Source organism: Odontesthes bonariensis, chromosome 9, assembly GCF_027942865.1.
Source record: "Odontesthes bonariensis isolate fOdoBon6 chromosome 9, fOdoBon6.hap1, whole genome shotgun sequence".
Taxonomy (NCBI): domain Eukaryota; kingdom Metazoa; phylum Chordata; class Actinopteri; order Atheriniformes; family Atherinopsidae; genus Odontesthes; species Odontesthes bonariensis.
The window spans coordinates 5,066,103-5,086,266 of record NC_134514.1 but is presented as its reverse complement, the minus strand read 5'-3'; the positions used below and the strand labels follow the sequence as shown (position 1 = coordinate 5,086,266).

Here is a 20,164-nt window from a genome sequence, read left to right as displayed (position 1 = left end):
TCTGACACTGACACGTCTGCAGGGAGTGTAAAAGAGTAAAAACTTACCGTAAGTTTACTGTTCTGTTTTCTACGATGCCGTAAACCGACACTAAAGTTTAGATGTTTTTGTTCAAAATGAGTCTAGCATACAGAACAGTGGACAGATTTAGGATATTTTGTGCCTTTTGATGTAAAATTAGCACAATTAGCACAGTTAGCACGCTCTTGAACTTGCTATCAGTAAGTATGCATTGTTGTCTATGGGCTTAAACAAAATGCAAAAAGATGGAAAAAGTATACATGAAGTTGACTTTGATGGATTATTAAGGATAACCTTTATAATAGGAGCAAACCCCACTGATATTATCTTATAATGCCGTTAACAGCTCCTCTCAGAAAGAGCACAATAGACACCCTAACGGTCAGTAATTTGTTGCTCCCTGTCAGTGCTTGGACCCCTCACTGACCGGAGAAAATACAGCAATAAACACCCCCTCCCGTGCGAAACCCACACCTGATACTCAGCATTCTCAGCTGTGCCCACCTCTCAGTAGATATCAAAGTTGGACCCTGGCTTAACCTGGCTGATGTTCCTCGCTGCATATGGACAGATCCCCGACTTTTCTCCCCTCCCATTCAACAACCAATGAATCACTCGTGAACTCCCCGTCTCGCCCTGGTTATTCTGCACCAGCGATGCCTCGCAGGCCTCACAGCATTGTTAAAGACAACAGACGGGCAGCTGTGGCGTTAGCATGTCTGCGTTTATGGCGCATAGCAGGAAAACAGAAAGTGATGCATATCGGTGACCTCATAATATCTGCTGCTCTCTTAGACCCCGAGGCCTCTCGTGTTACTTTGGCTAAAGAGCGTCCCCTCCTCCTCCTCCTCCTTTGGCAGTGCTATCATCTATCCCTCCTCAGCCCAGAAATGTCTCCTCTGCCCTGTCCTCATGTTCCCTGCTTTGCACTTCAGAAAGTGGAGCAATGTGCCCTCTCTTTCACTGCAGACATGAGCCACAGCGCTCGATGCACAACTCGAGTGTTGCTAAAACTGTAGACGGGCCACACAAACAGAACCTTTCTCTGCAAAAAAACAGTGAATCTCAGAGAGAATTCCAGCTTTCAATAACATTAAAACCTCCCTTGGACTGCAACACCGACCCACCGAGCAAAGATTCTGAGCAGAAACAACAGCATATGCATCACAGTGACAACAGAAGTGCTTACACAGCTGTTCTGAGAGCACACATCACAGAAATGGAGTGTAAACAGGGCTGAGTGAGGCTAAAAGGATCTAAACTGGTCATATTTTCAGCACAGTACATAAAGACTCAAATTACATGCTGCGAGAAGGAGGCTGAAGGCGTCCAAATGAAGACAGAGGTGGCAGGTCGACTCACTGCTGCGGGACAAGATGTGCAAGCGGTTTACAACCATACAGACGATATATGTCGTCTGTACAGCAGCCTCTTTCAGTGGCTTTCATCAGCTGAAACAGTCTCACATGGCCGACTGACTCGAAACGAGATCAGAAGAGAAGTTCTACTGGAGGACTGTCACAGCTGAAGCATCCCACCGTCCAACCAGGACAGAGGAAGTGAACGTCTTGTTATCATCATCTTCACCTTCAGTCTGGATTTTGATTATTCTCATCCTCCATGAAGGATCTCTTTCTGGGATCTGGCTTTTTTTTTGTTCCTAAAGACACAAACTACACCCTTTTTTGAGCGTTTTAAAGGATGAAACATTTACTGAGGAGGCCGCATAGTAATACTACGACTAAAATAGATTCACCATCTGCCACGCTTCAATCCTTTTGGAGCAAATTTATTAGCCCGACAGAGGTGGGAAATAGAGCTGATGTTGATACAATATATGTACCGATGATAATTGTGTTGATAATTTGACTGAATTATCAATATCTTGGTGACAACACACTTAGCATGATATTATGGTTCGATTTCAGCTTTCAGACCATTTTTATTCCCTGGCTTTTAACTGAGACTCTGTTTCTGTTATTGTTTTATTTTTTTTATTGTGTTATTGTTTATTATTGTTTTTACATTGTTCTTATGTTTTATGCCTTATATTGTGTGTTGTTATTCATGTTCAGCACTTTGTTTCAGCTGTTTTAAAGGGCTTTATAAATAAAGTTGAGTTGATAAAATCGAACATTGCTGATTTGAATCGGGGGTCTTTGCACATTTTGCACAAAAAACAATGGTGAAATAGTTTTCTATTGTCCGAGGCAGAAGAATAAAACACATCTGACTCTGGCATGAGGTGATGGGGACTCCAGGGGGGGTCACACTGAAGAACAAACTGCCAGTGCTTCTGTTTGTGGGGAATTATTGCTTCAGTACGAAAGACAAGGAACCAGATTTTTACCAAAAAAAAAAAACTAATCTAGAGTTCAAATTTCACTGATTTAACAAAACAGAACTGTCAGGAAATATATGTAAGGCCGGCCAGCGGAGTGGACCAACAGGAAACTCTCATCCAGCATCTGTCAGCACTTCGCTGCCGTGAGGTTAAACCAGTTATTCCACTCTGAGCGTCAGGAGTTATATTCTCTGCGTCCTTCTGACTGTGTGAATCCCTTCCAGTCTGATCATGTGAAAAGCTGACACAAACTTTAAGGCTTAACTCACAGTTTTATTATTAGCGTACAGGATCTGAGGCGCGTGCACCTGACGGTTCAGCGTAAATTAACCACGACTCCTGATTATTTGTTAATCTCACACGGCTGTGTCTGATGAAATCAGGACAAGTGGAAGGTGACTACACGGCACAGTGCAAAGATGTGAACATGAAACACATCTGACGTCCCACCGACATGCTGGGTGTAGGTTTACAGCCAAAGCTGATTGGATTTGGCAGCTGAAGGGCTACGCAGTGGTCAGGGTCACAGGGAGAGGAAGAGACAATCGGATGTAAGGTGGATAACCGTCAACAGGCCAACACACTGGTGTGTGTAAACGGAGGCATGTAGAGATTTACAGCCCGAGACAAAGTTGGACTATGAAAGCAAACACCTTTGTGTAATCTCCAGGGGAAGTCTGATGGTACACATGCCGACAGAAAGCAGCCAGGGTTTCCCTGACAGGCCGGCACAGAGCCCAAAGCAAATAGGAGCAAACAGAAGCAAAATAATGAGAGACAGCAGCTACCCTCAAACCTTAAAGGATCTTCTAAACTAAGAGACACGACTGTGGGTGTAATTCTACACCAACTGCTTATTTTGATGCGTGCAGAGTGCTGGCAGGAATATTCTTACTCTGTCTCAGCACCCGTGTGATCTGTTGCACACTCTGCATGTCACTTATCAAACGCACCCCTCCAATCTGAGCAGCCTTTTACAGCTGCAGAGCTGCTGCTGCTGCTGCTGCTGCTGCTGCTGCTGCTGCCCTTAAACACCACACACTGCTTGCTTTTCAGCCCCTCCACCAACCCAGCATCCACCTGTGGGCTCGGGGTCAAAACTGAAAAAAAAGGGGGCAAATATTTCCCTCATCACTCCAAAATCAAACTGAGAAAAGAATGCAAAGGAGCTTAGATGCCAAACTTAAAACATTTAATAAAAGCAAAACATTTTTTCTAAACCGGTATCTTTGGGCACTGAACTGAAAATCAGTGGCAAATTCAGTTTTGAAAAAATCCTAATCCCAAAGATATGAACGTTATCACGTCTAAAAGTAGAAAAGTAGGGAAAAAAACAGACAATAATGAGAATTATATTTCATTCAACATCAAGAAAAAGTGAATAAGATTCAATTTAAAGCTTTAAAAATGAATATAAGATATAATCTAATGACTAATTATGGAACAATTAATATAAATTAAATGATTAAACTGTTTTATGCCACCAGAAATGAATAACCTAGAAGCTCTTTGTGGGTTTTGGGCTGGAATTAAGATTTGTTCCCATTTCTTTAGCTGCATGTGTGAAAAACAGCAAAGCTAACACAGTGTGACAGACAGAAAACAGGATTTCTGCAGCAACAAGGTGATTCCCAAAGAGCTGTTAGCTGAAAACTTGGCATATCTCAGCATGGTGTGCAGCGTGTCCTTAAAACATTTGAGGAAACTGGACAAGTGGAGGACAAAAGAAGAAGTGTCAGGCCTAAAGAACTATCTACAGCAGATGAACAGGATCTGAAAGTGATGTCCTTAAGAAAGAGGAAAACATCCAGCAAAGACCTGACACAGGAGCTGAGAGATGCATCTGGACCTTCAGCTGATCCATCTGCTGTTGGCCCAAGCCTCATCAGAAATGGGCTCCATGGAAGGGTGGCTGTCAGGAAGCCGTTCTTAAGGAAGGGAAACAGGGAGAAAAGGCTGAGCTGTGCCAAAGGACACAAGAAGTGGGCTGAAAATCAGTGGCAGCAGGTCTGATGGAGGGATGAATCCTCCCCAGAGCCCGGAGCTCAACATTACTGAAGCAGTGTGGGATCATGTTGGCAGAGAACGCAACAAAAGGCAGCCGACATCCAAAGAAGAGCTTTGGGATGTCCTTCAAGAAGCCTGGAGAACTATTCCTGAAGACTCCTTAAAGAAAGGACAGAAAGCTCGTCTGAGAGGGTTCAGGCTGTGCTGGAGGAGAAAGGAGCTCAGAGCAGATATTAAGCTCATTAGAACTGTACAAACTAGTTTTAATAAAATGCTGTTTTACTTGCATTATATTAAGAAATTAGAGGTTGGCTCAAGACTTTTACACAGAATTGTAAATAAATCATGTAACCGTGTGATTATTTATTCAATCAAATACTTTCTCATCTCTATTACACAACTGACATAAACAACATGGAGAGCCAAGAAAAACATCTGGAGCAGCTTTATCTTGTTCTATCTCATTAGGTCAAATGTTTTTACAACATGAACAGTCCCTGTTGATTCATGTTAACATCTTTACTGTGAAGCTTGGCATAGTTTTAGTGTCTTTTCAACTGGTTCTCAGTGATTAATCATTTTCAGTCAGTAACATGTCTATCTAACATCTGTATGCCATTTTACATCAGTTTATAATTTCAGCCTTTCTCTCAGACCGACGTGGGATGTCCGTTTCCCGTAAAAAGCTGCTCATGAATCAATTCAACATTCTTTTACGCTCCAGATTTCTGCCTCCTGCTCTCATTAAGCTCTGCTGATGCAAGCCACCCGAAGGCATTGATTATATTTCTGCAGACGTAAAAAGAGTGAGGAGCAGCGCATTGCAAAGCATGTGGGCGGAGGAGAGGAACGGTTCAATACGGCGGAGGGGAAAGTCGTGACGGGGATTCCCTTTGAGAACTGGGAAAGACCGTGCAGGTGCAAATTCAGCAGTCTCCATCTCAGAGTTCAGTCAGCGAGGCCTCATGGTGGCTTCGCTCTTACATCAAAGACTCTCACTCACTGTTTCTCTCCTGCTTGCTACGTGCTTGTAGAATAAAATCCTCTATCTCATGTCTTTGTTATCGGAGAAAATGAAACACACAGTTTAGGTTACATGCAGCACATGCACCATGGGGGATGTGGTTTAACGCAGGCAAAAGAAGATGGATGTGCATTTTCTGATGCATTTTCTGATGATCTATTTCAAAACAATAAAACAAACAAAAGAACAAAGAAAACCTGCTGCTCTCTCCTTTTCCCTGGTAAAAAACCATCGGCCCACCCAGGTGCATGCTGGTACTCCAGGTGCCCAGTGTGACCCAATTACCAAAAATATTCTAAACAAATAACTAACAAGGAATATTAGCAAAAAAATCTAATCTAAATAAAGCACTGAAATTAATCAAATAAAGTTACTCATAATTAGCTAATTAAATTTACAACTAGAACCAAAAAAACAAAATCTAACTTTACAAATAGCTCCTACAGACTACTTAAAGTACATTCAGGCTTAGAAATGAACAGAAACCGTGTGAACCATCTCCACAATCATGTGAGACTGGGAGTACCTAAAATAAAGAAAATGGCTTTTTGACATTCAAACAGGAAAGATTTACGATTTAAAAGCTCAAAGCACCATCACAGAGTCATCAGATCATCCTCTAAATTCCTCCCGTCTCATCCTGCAGTCAGTAGAAACAGTTCTACTCATAAAGAATCTTCTTGTGCAATAATAAAAACAAAGGCTCCTGCAGCAGATATGCCCCCCCCACACACACACACACACACACACATAGCCTCTGATGTGCAGCTACATGAAAATAACCAACTCAGACAGGCTTAATCTACAGAGGAAAGAGAGCAAAACTTCACTAAGGTGTTGAGTAAATGTAGAAAATGATTGGAATCACTGAAACAAAAATGAGAAAAATTCATTAATAAAAGTAAAAAATATAATCATAACCCATGTTTAATTGGAATCACTGGGAAAAAAATGAGAAAAACATCCAAACTGCTCTCCTTGTGGGTGTTTCTGTGCTCTGCTTCAGGTCACACATGTATACACATTTTGCTGCACTGAATCGTTACTTATAAAACTTTCAAACGACCATAAAAGCCAGCAGAGTCAAAAACATTTTGCTATCAATACTCTGTTTTTGCTGCATATTGTTCTAAGCCAATATTTCTCTCTGCACTCTTGTTATTTCTCTGCCGTTCTCTCTTTGCTATCGAGTTTTCCGTCACGGTACCACGAGCGCTGTGCTCGGGGCCATCGCCCTTCCACTCCACTCCTATTTTAGTTGTCTGCACCTGTCACTATCACATTCCCTCCTTCTGCTGACCAGCAGATACTTTCAGGCCTCAGCTGAAGAAAGAGCCAGCAGACACTCCTGCTCACACGAAAAACTAGCTGATGCCTTCCGAAGAAAAAAAAATACTCAGGAAAATTAATCCAGTAATTTTACCAAAAAAAAAAAAAAACGTTTTCATAATAAAATATAGATTTTTCAAATAGGACGCATTTTCTTTTTTTTTCTTTTGACTTTCCATATTATCCAACCTTCGGAGTTCGGTATTTAATGGGGAAGTTCGTTTTTTTTTAAATCTGGACCTTATTTCTGGCTTAAAATACATTTATCTACTCACCGATAACAGTTTGATGAAAGTCGGCGTCCTTCGGACGATATTTAGCTCACTCAGATCCGCATATATCCATATAAATGGAGAGAACAGGGCAGACACAATAAAGCCTCTAAATAAGGCATTATCCGTCTTTATTTCACCAATATTTTAAGACCAATGAACGAATGAAAGCGTACTATTGTACTGTTAGCTCAGAGCTGCCGTGTTGTTGTTATCCGGGACTATAGCCCATGCGCAGTAGAGTCACCCCCCCATGATGCTTTAAAGGCGGGGTAGGGGATCTTTTTCTGGAACATTTTTTTACATATTGCTTGAAATACTCTTCACACCCCCATTGCAACCAATTAATTAAAAGTTTTGACACAAATATGAAAAGTTTTAGTGGCCTCTAGAACGTACAATCTAGGAAAAACAGTGTCCAATCATAATGAACGGACCGTTCACAATGATTGGACACTGATGCCGTACCCTGCTCCGTGAACGTCCAGAAGCTTGGCAGGAAGCTAAACTAGAGCCAGCTTGGCTAGCACCTAGCATTATTAAACGTATAGTTAGCATATACTAAATACTAAATACGGCAACGATCGATGCTTGCTGTCAGAACAGCGCTCGTGCACCTTCGTGCTCGTGCGCGTTCATGTACTCTAGAGACGTGCCTTCGGGGGGAAAGTGAAGAAAAGGGTTGGGACTTTTTACCTGTGTATTTTCAAAATGCAGCTTCGCTGGACTCAAAATACAAGATCTCCTACCCTACCTTTAAAGGCTCCCATCATGCCCCGGGGCGGGGAGCATAGTACACAGCTGTGACGTCACGCTGGGAAAGGAGACTTTTCTGGGGGCTTTTCTGGCCGTTGGAAAACTTTTTGACGGATAAAAAGTCCACGACTTAAAAATATAGAAAACAAAGATTAGTAAATAACAGCGGTTACAGCTGGAGGCGTCCTGTGAACTGTTTTACAGGCTTCTCTTTTACTATTTCAGTCTATGGGAAAAATGCTTTTGGGGATTTTTGGTTGGAAAACCAGGAGTGGCCACTGGAAAAAAAAAATTGAAAATAAATAAAATAAATAAATCGGCGTGCCGTGTTATATCCATTTATAATACATCCATGATCTCAAGTGATCTAATAGCGTCCGAAGGACCCAGACTTTCACCAAACTGTTATCAGTGAGTAGATTAACTTAACTATTAATTTTATGCCAGAAATAAGGTCCAGGTTTAAAAAAAACAAACTTCCCCTTAAATCCTGAACTCTATAAAAGTTTGGATATTATGGAAAATCCAAAAAAAAAAGAAAAAGAGAACTCAGTGATGCCTTGATTCTTAGATTTACTTTGACTTTTATTTCATTGTGGACAGTATGTGTCCCGGATGAAGGCGAAGGGGAAACCAGATGCAGACACGGGACAGGAGCCAGGAGGAAACTTAAATCCGTTTACTATAATATCAATGAAAAATCACAGCCAATGCTGGAGAACCACAAAACTAAACTAGAAAAACCAAAAACACCTAAGAAAAATAACCAAAAACAGACTGTACATTACCAAGAAACTGAATCAGCAAGACGGGGGGAAACCCTGAGTATTTCTGACAGAGGATCTGACAATAGCCGCTTTCGGACAGAGTAGTTATAAGAACGCAGTTATCAGAACGGTCCTACTCGAATTTCGTTCTGATAACTATCCTTCCCCAGCGGAACTGTTTCAGTCTGCATTCGCACATGAGTCGGGACCTGATAGGGACTGATGCGCCGCGCGCAGCCGTCTGCTTCAGTGACGTGTTAGCCGTTAGCCGTTTAGCGCCACATTCAACAACAAAACAAAACAAAACCCGTTAAAAGTAAGGAGAGAAGAAAAAACACCACAAAGAAGCTAACATGGAGAGCGGGGAGGCCACCGTGTTTATGGTCTGCATGATGGTGATATTAATCATGGACGATCACATCAGGCGTCTAATATCGAGGCTGGAAAAGCTCACAGAGAGAGTCAGGAGACGATACTTTTTCATTTCATGAAGGAAGAAAGGAGAGCAGAGCGCCGCAGACAAAGGAGACCACGTGGAGGTTTAACTTATTAAACACCCGCAGGTTCTGTCTGTGTGGTATGATGAAACAGCCGTGATAGCATGACAAGGGGCGGAGCTACCGACCACCAACGCCTCCGTCAGATGCGTTCTATAGAACCATGAAAAGACCCGACCTCGGAGAAGGAGCTGAAATAGTTATAGGAACTAAGGGAGAAAGCCCCGAGTTCCTGTATGTCCGAACACGGGAGAAAACGGTTATTAGAACTGCCAAAGGTTCCTACAGTCCGAAAGCGGCTATTGAGCACGAACAAACCGGGAGACTAAATACTGTGGAGGGTGATTGGTGAGTGATTGCAGCTGATGGCAGGGCAGGAGAAAGACGGAGGAAAAAAGCGGCAACACATGGCAAAACTAAAGACTAGACAGAAAAATAAAATGCAGATCGTGACTGTATGACCACAGGATTTTAAGTTTTTTATTTGTTAACATACTAACATTTCATCATTTCCGGCATATAAAGAAATGTTCCACATTGCAGAACATCAATAAACCATTCAAGGAATGTGGAGGAGCTTCAGTGAGTAAAAGGCAAAGGGGCAAACCAACATTGGACGCCTGTGATCTCTGATCCCTTAAACAGCTCTGCACCAAAAACAAATATCACTTCAGTTCAGACTTTACTGTGCAGAGAAGAAGCCTGATGTTAACCTGGTCCAGAGGCGGCGTCCACTTCTCTGGGCTGCTGCACACCTTAAGACGTGTTAGCAGGAAGAATGGGACAAAATAACACCTGGAACTCTGCATCAGTCTGTGTCCTCACTGTCCGAACATATTCCAAGTGCTACAACATCACAAAGTGACAAAAGCTTTACTTTCCTGACTTTTTTTGGAAAGCGTTGTGGATGTAAAATACGGAAAAGAAACTATCAAAAATCAATGTTTGGTTTATTCTTACAGCAGTAAACTAAAAGTAAATGTGAGAATCAAGCCGTTTTCTCTAATTTTGCATTTTTTATACCAATCCAACCTTTTCTGAATTGGGGCTGAATGCTCACGCCTCCCTACTGAGCTATACACTGGAAAAAAATGCCCCTCCCAAAAATAAGTAAAAAAACAACAAATACAAGACATTTTTGCTTGAAATAAGCAAAAAGATCTGCCAATGGAACTAGTGGAAATCGGCTTGTCAAGATTTCTTGACATAAAATGTGATATTTAGGACTTTTGAGATAAAAGTGATCTTGAAATTAGCTTAAAAACCTCTTCAAATGTCAAAAAAAGCTTGTTTCTTTTGAAATATGACTCAAAACAAGATGTTTTCAAGACTTTTTCACTTAACAAGATATTCAAGATGTATTGTATTAAAACAAGTCCCTATATCTGGCTGAAATAGTACTTGTTAGGCAATTGTGTCTTACATCAAGTGTAATGAGATACTCAATGAGAAAAATACACTTGGTAAGATTTAGATTTTTTCCAGTGTACATCTTGCACATATTTCATACATATCTATTTATTCACCTTGTGTATATTCCCTCATCAGAGGGCTCTGTAATATGCAATTTTACTCGTGTGATAATAAAGGTTATTCTATTCTATACCAAGTAGGTCTGAGCACCAATAATTCACAAAAGAAAGTTAAATTCCACAAAGTCGTTGTCTTTCAGCAACTTACAATCACCGGATTTCTTTTTTTTTTTTTTTTCCAAGTTAAACTGCTACAAACTACCAGACATCAAAGATTAAACAGCCTCAGTTCTTTAAAAGACAGTAAGTCAGGCAGACGGCAGCAGTTCCAGGGAAAGCACTGTTATGAATAAATTATTCTAGCAGGCACTGAAGGTTGATGTCTGCGGCTCACCTCACTTTGCCGCCGTTAGACTAAAGCGTGGACAGAAGCCGGGGCTAAGCAGAAAGATCCACATATCTCATCACCACTTATCCCATATTAGCAACATCATTTATGAACATCTTCTTACCCCCTGCTGTGTCCTGTGAGCAGAGTTCCAGCCGAGTTTTGGCGTTGATGAAAGTAGTCCGGCTAGTTTGCTAGGGTCCCGAAAATAACCTCAACCTGCTTCAGAACGGCAAGTCATGCGCATGTCCTAAAAGGTCCGTAAAAGCACCATAAACGTCCGTTTTCAAAATCATCAACTCACCGGAGTGGTTACTGGTGTGCACTGGTAATCCATATCAAATTTCATTGCGAAAAGTTGTTTCTGTCGTGTTTTATTTGGCAGCTCGTTCATGCTCGCACTATTTTCTTAGCCACCTCACAGCCGTGGATAAACTTCCGCTCAGCAGTTGAATCTGACTTGCTATACTCCACACCACTTGATGGCGGAGTAATATCAACGAACATCCCCTTCCATAGAACTCAATGGGATTTACAAAATGTCAAAGACAATACATCTGGAATATCGTGTTAAGTGAAAAAGTCTTGAAAACATTTTGTTTTGAGTCATATATCATATCAAACAAGCTTTTTTTGACATTTGGAACTCTGCTCACAGGACGCAGCAGGGGGTAAGAAGATGTTCATAAATGATATTGCTGATATGGGATGTTACACAGCTTCATGTCAAAAGAGGCGAACTATCCCTTTAAACACACACATTTAAGAACACAAACACACGAGATAGCAGTTGTGTCATCTGGCAATTCTTCCACAGAGATCCCTCCCTCCCTCCCTCCCTCCCTGTGTGTGCCTTATGTCTGAGAATGCAAAGCAGACCACCTGTTCATTGTGTGAACCGCTAAGACCCGAGCCGGCAGCCTAACAGGTGCAGTGGATTTGTTTGTGCTTCTGCGTGTGGCTGGAAGTGTTGCTGACCCGATCTGGATGTGTTCAATCTCGAGGCTCAGCACTTCTGAAGCGCTGCTTCGCCTCCCGCCCTCCCAGCATCGCCTAACCCAGTCCATCACGTACAGTCATTACAAACTATGCTGTATCTCACACTGTATGTGTGTGGAACAGACTGAGGGGGCGGAAACAGATTATATATTCTATCATTGCTTTAGCTTTCTGCAGTTAGTGGCAGAAACCACAACCAGATCTCACAGGAAAAGAGCCAAACAGAAACAAAATCATGCTCCATATGGGAAAAACAACATGTGATGACATAAAATAACTAGATATTTACAGCCAGGGCTCTGTGATGCCATTTATATCTCATTTCTAAACTCAAATTAGCAAAAATCAGCCAACAGTAGCATCAGACTTAAACACTATTAACCCCCTAATGTCTAGCATCAAATATCCAACCAGAAAGCATTTATTTAACCTGATGTTCAAAAGATAAGTGTTTTAAGTTAGACCTTTTTGTACTCTTTTAGCAGTATTCTGAAGATATTTACAGAAGGATTTGTTGATAAATCATTCCTGGCCTGATTTATGTGACATTATAATAAAAAAAATATGGCGAAAATCGATGTTTTTTAGGCTATGGGCAGTATATTTTGATTTCCTAGGAAATGAAAGCAGATATCCTGAAATCCCTCGATAATTTTCTTTTCATTTTGCGTGTAAACAAAATGAAAAAATAATTCTGCACCTGGCTTTATCATATGTTCAGATTTATCTTCCAGAAATATATGCAAATTTGCACATATTTAATGAGATAATGCCTTTTTGCATAATTAAACATACAAATTTCTAAAACTTGTAATACATTTTTTTTCATACTTGTATAAGTAATCAACTGAGGAAGTTTCATGGTGATATCTATTATTCTAAAATATTACCCTACCCTCTAGTGTCTCGCCTTAACAGCTGTATTATGCTGTAAATGTACTCCTAAAGACTGGTAACTCAGCCTTCAACACATTGTTTAATCTTTGTTTTGGAACCATCATATAATGAAATCCATCCATTTTGCATGTATACATTTATATTATATATTATGTATGCTTTAGTCCATACAGCATTTATTTAACCTGATGTTCAAAAGATAAGTGTTAAGATATGACGGTTAAACAGATGTAACCATATTTTCAGAAACTGGTTTTCTTTTAGCAGTATTCTGAATATATTTACAGAAGGATTTGTTGATAAATCATTCTTGGTCTGATTTATGTGACATTATAATAAAAAAATATGGCAAAAATCGATGTTTTTTAGGCTATGGGCAGTATATTTTGATTTCCTAGGAAATGAAAGCAGATATCCTGAAATCCCTCTGTAATTTTCTTTTCATTTTGCGTGTAAACAAAAGGAAAAAATAATTTTGCACCTGGAAGTATATGCAAATTTGCACATATTTAATGAGATAATGCCTAATTTGCATAATTAAACATACAAATTTCTAAAACTTGTTATACATTTTTTTTCATACTTGTATAAGTAATCAACTGAGGAAGTTTCATGGTGATATCTATTATTTTAAAATATTACCCTATCCTGATGTTCAAAAGATAAGTTAAGATAGGACGGTTAAACAGATGTGCCCATATTTTCAGAAACTGGTTTTAAGTTAGACCTTTTGTCACTGAAAACATCCAAAAACTTCCCGGGGAACCGGATCGGCCGATGTCACAACAACCCGCGATGTCTTTGTCCACTTGACACGCAGCCGTGTACGCACGCACGCACCACGCTTCCCAAAAGGATGCTGGCAAGTAGGACACGACTCCTCTGGTTTCTCCCTGCAGAGCGTGTGCGCCTATAGTGGCACACTAAAAAAAGAAACTGCTGCTATAGGCTGGAACTCGAGTGTCCCTTTAAACTTGCTCGCCGGTGTGATTTACCTGGCAAATGTGGCATCGTGAAACAGTGACACAGCTTTCAGCATCTCCACTCGAGAAGAATTGTTGTATAAAGTTTGTGTGAGCTGCAGATTTTTATCACAAAGGGAGACTTTGTAAACTGGCTTTTGCAAGCTGAGCCAGTGTTTGACAGTACATGAGGGGGCTGAAGGGCTACCGATGTACTGTCAGGGCTGAAGATTCGCTGTGTGCAGTTCAACCGGGGGCATCCACTTTGTTCAAGGAGAGAGAGCTTTTAAACAACCTGCTACTGTACAGCATGTGCCATCACTCAGTGGTGCATGAGGCACAGTCCAAAGCACCATAAAACCAGAATAGATGTGTGTGGCCTCCTGTAATTAGTTGAGATGTGTTGAAGATGTCACATTTTACTATGAAACGACCCCCCCATTAAAGCAGCCCTGCATTGTCTTGCTTTGTAACTCCCACAGCACTTTGTGTTATCTGGAGGGTTCCCAGCAGGCATGAAAAACACTCAAATATCTGGGGAAAAATGATAAAAAAAATTAAGAGACTGACATGATTTCCATGCTGTTCTTTCTCATAAAGTATTTTGTGTCTCTAAAATTTATTTTTACCTTTATTGCTAAATGTACAAATCTGTTTTTATTTAGTTTACCGATGTTTATTATTATTATTACTATTATTATTATTTACCCTACTCTTCATACTGTAGATTTGTATATAGCTAATGTTTATTCTCTATTTTTATTCTATTTGCTTGTTTTTACTTTAATTGTCTACATATCTTTTATACTGTACGCTGCTGCAACACAATAATTTCCCAAATTGGGATGAATAAAGTACTTATCTATCTATCTATCTATCTATCTATCTATCTATCTATCTATCTATCTATCTATCTATCTATCTAATAAACTACAGCTACTTTCACATTGAGAGGCGCTATGTTTTATTGTTTTATTGTTATGTTTTAAATGTTTTATTGCTAAAAAGCAACATAAAAGCAACATTTAGATCATGCTAGGAATATAAGTGAATGAAAATGTCTTCAACTTTTATAAATAGCTGTTTATTTTCAGCTCTTTTTTCCAAAAAAAAGACCAAAAATGTCAGTTTATCAATGAATCCAAATATCTATATTTAAATGATTCACTTATTTCAGGATTTTATCTACAGTCACATTTGTTTGATGGTAATATTTCTGTTGTGATTACTGACTCACTCATTCGCTAAATTTGAGGGGATGATGTCCCTCCAGGTGGGGTAAAAAAAACCTTTTTAAATCATTTTAGAAGTATTGATTTTTATTTAGGTCAATCTGAGAAGAACAAGTCTGCCTCTGGTGATTTATTTTTGATGATATGTCGTATCTCTGATGCGATGTTTTAACTTTAAAAGTAAACTTCATTCACACGTGCTTCAAGATTTAAATGAATGAATACAGAATGATATGAGATGCTACAACCTTTAAGCTTTGGCACACAGGCTGACACAGATCCCGTCCGTGCAAAGATTACATCAGGCAACAAGCAGACTGCTGACCCGGCTGGTCCAGGTGATCAGGACTCGTCTGTGCTCTCAATCCGCTACGCTCACACCTCCCGGCTCCGATATAATCCGGGGAAAAATTACAGCTGACTCACACTACGCCCCATATCACTGGCCCCTGTTTCAGACTGATAATGCTTCAATATGTAGCCCTGCATCCATGCTGCTGATTCCAAAGTGACCTCAGCAGTGGTGGCAAAGATAAGCCCCTTGAAGTACACGAGACATTAATAATTCACACAGACCTGCATTGTTTTTCCTTTGAAGTCCAGGTGTTTAATGGTTCCATCCTAACAGAACCTCTTGGACTAAAGGACAACCACACCGAAGGCGTTCAAAGGATTCAAACCATCCTTTTAGTGAAGAAACCCCCAAAAAAGAAAGATTTTAAGAAGCTGTTTGTAGTTTAGTGAAACTTAGTCATATTCAAATGGTCTATTAAGAGCTATAATCACTGTATCAACCTTAATATTTCCTCTCAGATGAAAGTCTTTTAAAGATTTGTTATCATTCATTATATCAACCGTTCTGTTATTAGCTATATTTTTAAATGCCTCCTCTTAGAGGAAAGTTTATCCATGTTTGTTAGCTTTTGTTAGTTTACTCAAATTACCTGTTATAGTTATACCAATCTTACTGTTAGCTAAATTTACTTTTGCTCTGTTATAGTTATACCAATCTTACTGTTAGCTAAATTTACTTTTGCTCTGTTATAGTTATACCAATCTTACTCTTAGCTAAATTTACTTTTGCTCCGTTATAGTCATACCAATCTTACTATTAGCTAAATTTACTTTTGCTCTGTTATAGTTATACCAATCTTACTGTTAGCTAAATTTTCTTTTGCTCTGTTATAGTTATACCAATCCTACTATTAGTTAAATTTACTTTTGCTCTGTTATAGTTATACCAATCTTACTGTTAGCTAAATTTTCTTTTGCTCTGTTATAGTTATACCAATCCTACTATTAGTTAAATTTACTTTTGCTCTGTTATAGTTATACCAATCTTACTGTTAGCTAAATTTTCTTTTGCTCTGTTATAGTTATACCAATCCTACTATTAGTTAAATTTACTTTTGCTCTGTTATAGTTATACCAATCCTACTATTAGCTAAATTTACTTTTGCTCTGTTATAGTTATACCAATCCTACTATTAGCTAAATTTACTTTTGCTCTGTTATAGTTATACCAATCTTATCAACTGTTAGCTAAATTTACTTTTGCTCTGTTATAGTTATACCAATCTTATCAACTGTTAGCTAAAATTACCTGATAGATGTTCTGTATCTGTATTTCTGTGTTTGATTTTTGATGTTTTTATTTCTGTATTTCTGTACCTGATTGTTGTTTCTGTGTTGTAAAGCACTTCGGATCGCCTTGTTGCTGAAAAGTGCTATATAAATAAATTTCACTTCACTACTGTAAGACAGCTACACGACCCCAAAAGCAATCCTGCCCATCGGTACAGTTTGCCTGCTGTCGTTCTGCGGGCCTCTTCTTTCTGGGCCCTTTTTGTACTTGAACTATTATTTCACATCTAATTAAAATCAAGTATCAGTGAGGTAAACACTGCAGCAGTAACAGCGATGAAGCAGAGTTTCACTTTAACAGAAACGCATTTCACAGACTCTGCTGATAAATAAGAAAAAAAGAAGTATGTGAACAACTGAAAAACTTCAGTTTATTAATTGTCTCAGTGGGACTGGAAAGTCAATAGTGCAAACAGACACTCGGACTAAACCCAAGAAGACCTGAACTCAGGTCTATGTTTCCTGTTTTGCAGTACTTTTGCAGAGATGTACAGACTGGCAGAATTGCCACCATTACGGCTGATAAGTTGAAAACATATTAATCGTTTAAACTGGTATGAAAGTTTTGAGTATGGCTCGTTTTAGTTGGCATTAATTCCCTCTTCTTGTGTTCCTAACTGCTGTCCAGTTGAAGGTAAGCCAATCATAAACTAATCATAAATATTTTACACAACACCACTTTTTTTAAAAAAAAGTGGAATGTCCCTTTAAGAAAACTATATGATTGTTCAGGATAAAAACATTTAAAAAAGAATTTTACACTTTTTCTGTTTGTCATCTGACATATTTCTTTGATTTAAAGGTTATTATTCAGGGAAAACAGATACAGTTAGAAGGCTGTTTTCATAGAAAATGCTTAGAGCGTCAAAGATATTAACAGAATCAGGAATACCTATGACATTATTTAAAGCTATAATGTGTAATATTTCACGGACAATGAATGTCTCCATGTCGCTCCGCCATTTTAAAACTACGGGATTTGTAGAAGGACATGTCATCAGCTTCGCATTTTCCGTTTCCAATGTGTAAACGGAAAATGCGAAGCTGATGACATGTCCTTCTACAAATCCCGTAGTTTAAAAATGGCGGAGAAACATGGCGACATCCATTGGGGTGTAACACTCTTATGTACATTCGCATGCTGAATATAAAGAATATAAGAACACTGCACTTTTGTGATGGAGGTAATTAATAACGATTGAGGTAATACTTGTGAATGATAAGACTCAAATTTGTTAAAAGACAACGTGAAATATTACACATTATGGCTTTAAAAGACACTTTTACAACTCCAAACCTTTGAAGAGGGATCATATTTTACTGTAATGTCACTTTGTACCACTAGATGGGAAGTGAGTCACTGCACTGCACTATTATAAGTTTTCAGGGCTGCTCTTATACAGGCTGCATTGTTCGTACATTACTTACGTTTAATTAATCCAACTAAATCCTGCATGATTTAATCTATCCCTGCATGAACCATCGTGATACTAAAACTGATCATTAAGTGGGACTTTTAATGCTGAACACATGAAATAAGAGTTGATAAAAAATACTGTGGTCACGACCACCTTTCTGGCATCGTATCATGTGTGTTTGCTTCAGGAAAATGCACCCCTGCCAACATTGTGATGCTGGTTTAACAGTAATATTGGGATAGAAAATATTCTGTGGCTGCTGATTTCAAGTGTTTCAGACAGCTCTGGATGGAAATATTGCCTTGGGCAGCAGCTGCCAGGTGAAATTTGGTCGTTTCTCAACCTTTTTTCCATCCCGGTGGTGACTGCCTGAAGGTTTTCTTTGATGGAATGTGGACAGATGTGAATAAAATGCTAATTGAGTTGGCTCATTTAGTGTAATTGTTAGATACTGCATGGTTCTCCTTCAGAAGCTCAGCTGTTTTCGGTCATTTTGCAGGAGTCCCCCCCCCCCCTGCATTTGGCACTGTGAAGTGGATATCTCAACACTGAAAAAGACATACATCTTTTGGGCAGCTGTCCCCTGCAGGTTCTTGGTAGCTTGTTGCTCTGCCTTCTCACCCCACTCGACAGGCTCTACTTTCCTCAGATATAAATAGATAACGATGCTAACAGATGCACCCGCCCCTGTCTATCTATCTGGGTTCGCATATGCTCACATACACTATTACAAACCTATTCTTAAATCAGGAACATTCTGGAAATTATCAAAAAGAATGAGTGAAACAATGAAGGGGACTAAATGTGATCGAGTAATGTGGGTCAATGACAAAAAGATTTCTGAGCTCACGGGAGATTAAAGAAATCCATTATGAAGTTTAAAGAGAGCAAGTAATAAAGCAGGTCATAGCACAGTCAGGGCGCTGCAAAAATAGTCAACTATATACAGAAGTCGGTCTCGGCACTGCCAACGGCTACAGCAGATGTAACTTAAAAATAAAAATGCAAAAAAAAAAATAAGGTGAGATAAAAAGGAGTGATGTGATGAGGTTATCAGCTGAATCACATGGCGTGGAAACGAATTTCTTCCTCTCTCACTGTTCTCACAAGTCCTCGTCTGACTGTCCAGCCTCGAGCCTCCAAACTCCAGCAGCCAGTGCAGGTTCACCCTCCCAAACTGGAAAGTACTACTCACCGTTCGCATGAACTGAATCTCCTCTTCTCCCTCTCCTCCTTCTGCCATCTTCCACCGAGGGTTATTCGCAGCAGCTCCTCGGGAGAAAAAAGAAAATCCCTCAGTTTTCTCGCTTCAGGATGTGGATTTTTATCTCCTTTGCTTACGTCCCCCCCCCTCCTTCTCCTTCTCCTTCTCCTTCCTGGTTGCTTCCTCTTCCTCTCACACTCTGTCTCGGTGTCTCTCAGTGTCAGTGTTAGTGTGGGGGTGCGCTGGAGGACAGCATGAGTCCTCTGCTCTCACCGTGTTGTGTGAGAGACTGACAGGAGGCGAGGCTCTCCCCGGCTCCTCTCTCCTCTCGCCTTGTATCCCCAGACCGCAGGCAGAGGGAGGAAGGGAGGGCGAGTTAGGGAGGGGCAGGCACCTTGTTACACATTTACTCCCATCCCCACCGTGTGCCGCCATGTTTGTAGAAGTGGGCCACTCCTACACAGGCTGCCCCCCCCCCCCTCGCCATCACCCTCCCCTCCTTTTTTCAAGTCTGAGGCTATAAAAGGAAAGAGGGGTGAGGACTCGCCTTTGGGGAGGACACACACACACACACTCGCACAAAGATGCAACTTAACTCTACAAAATTAGCAAGTTGGCTGCTCTGTTCGAGAAATCCCCCTAAAAATCAAACGTGTGAGTGCATCAACCCATTCAAAGATGGCAACCTAGATTCTGAATCAGGTTTTAATTGATCTTAATTGGTTTTATGTCTCAGGATTATGTCTCCTGCAGTGACTGTATGACTTGCAAGATATCAACAAGTACGTCAATAAATGGGGATAATCTCGGGTTAGCCTCAGTTAGCATGTTAAAGGTTAAAGGTCATGGCAGCACAGTTAGAAACAGACTGGCTTGTGTGGAAGGGCTGCAGGAGAAAGCCTCTTCTCTCTAAAAAGAACATGGCAGCACA

The 20,164-nt window shown here is 40.1% G+C and overlaps 1 protein-coding gene across 7 annotated transcripts in view; it reads right to left on the bottom strand.

Annotated features, from left to right (window-relative positions):
* ryr1b (ryanodine receptor 1b (skeletal)) overlaps positions 1-19,576 on the bottom strand; it is a 107,493-nt gene extending 87,917 nt beyond the window's left edge. For all 7 annotated transcript variants that reach the window (XM_075472817.1, XM_075472819.1, XM_075472820.1 and 4 more), the window contains exon 1: positions 19,225-19,576. In XM_075472817.1, coding sequence (XP_075328932.1) covers positions 19,225-19,272 — 48 coding nt within the window. In that variant the 5' untranslated portion in view covers positions 19,273-19,576. The remainder of the gene's footprint in view (positions 1-19,224) is intronic.
* Positions 19,577-20,164: the final 588 nt, after the last annotated feature.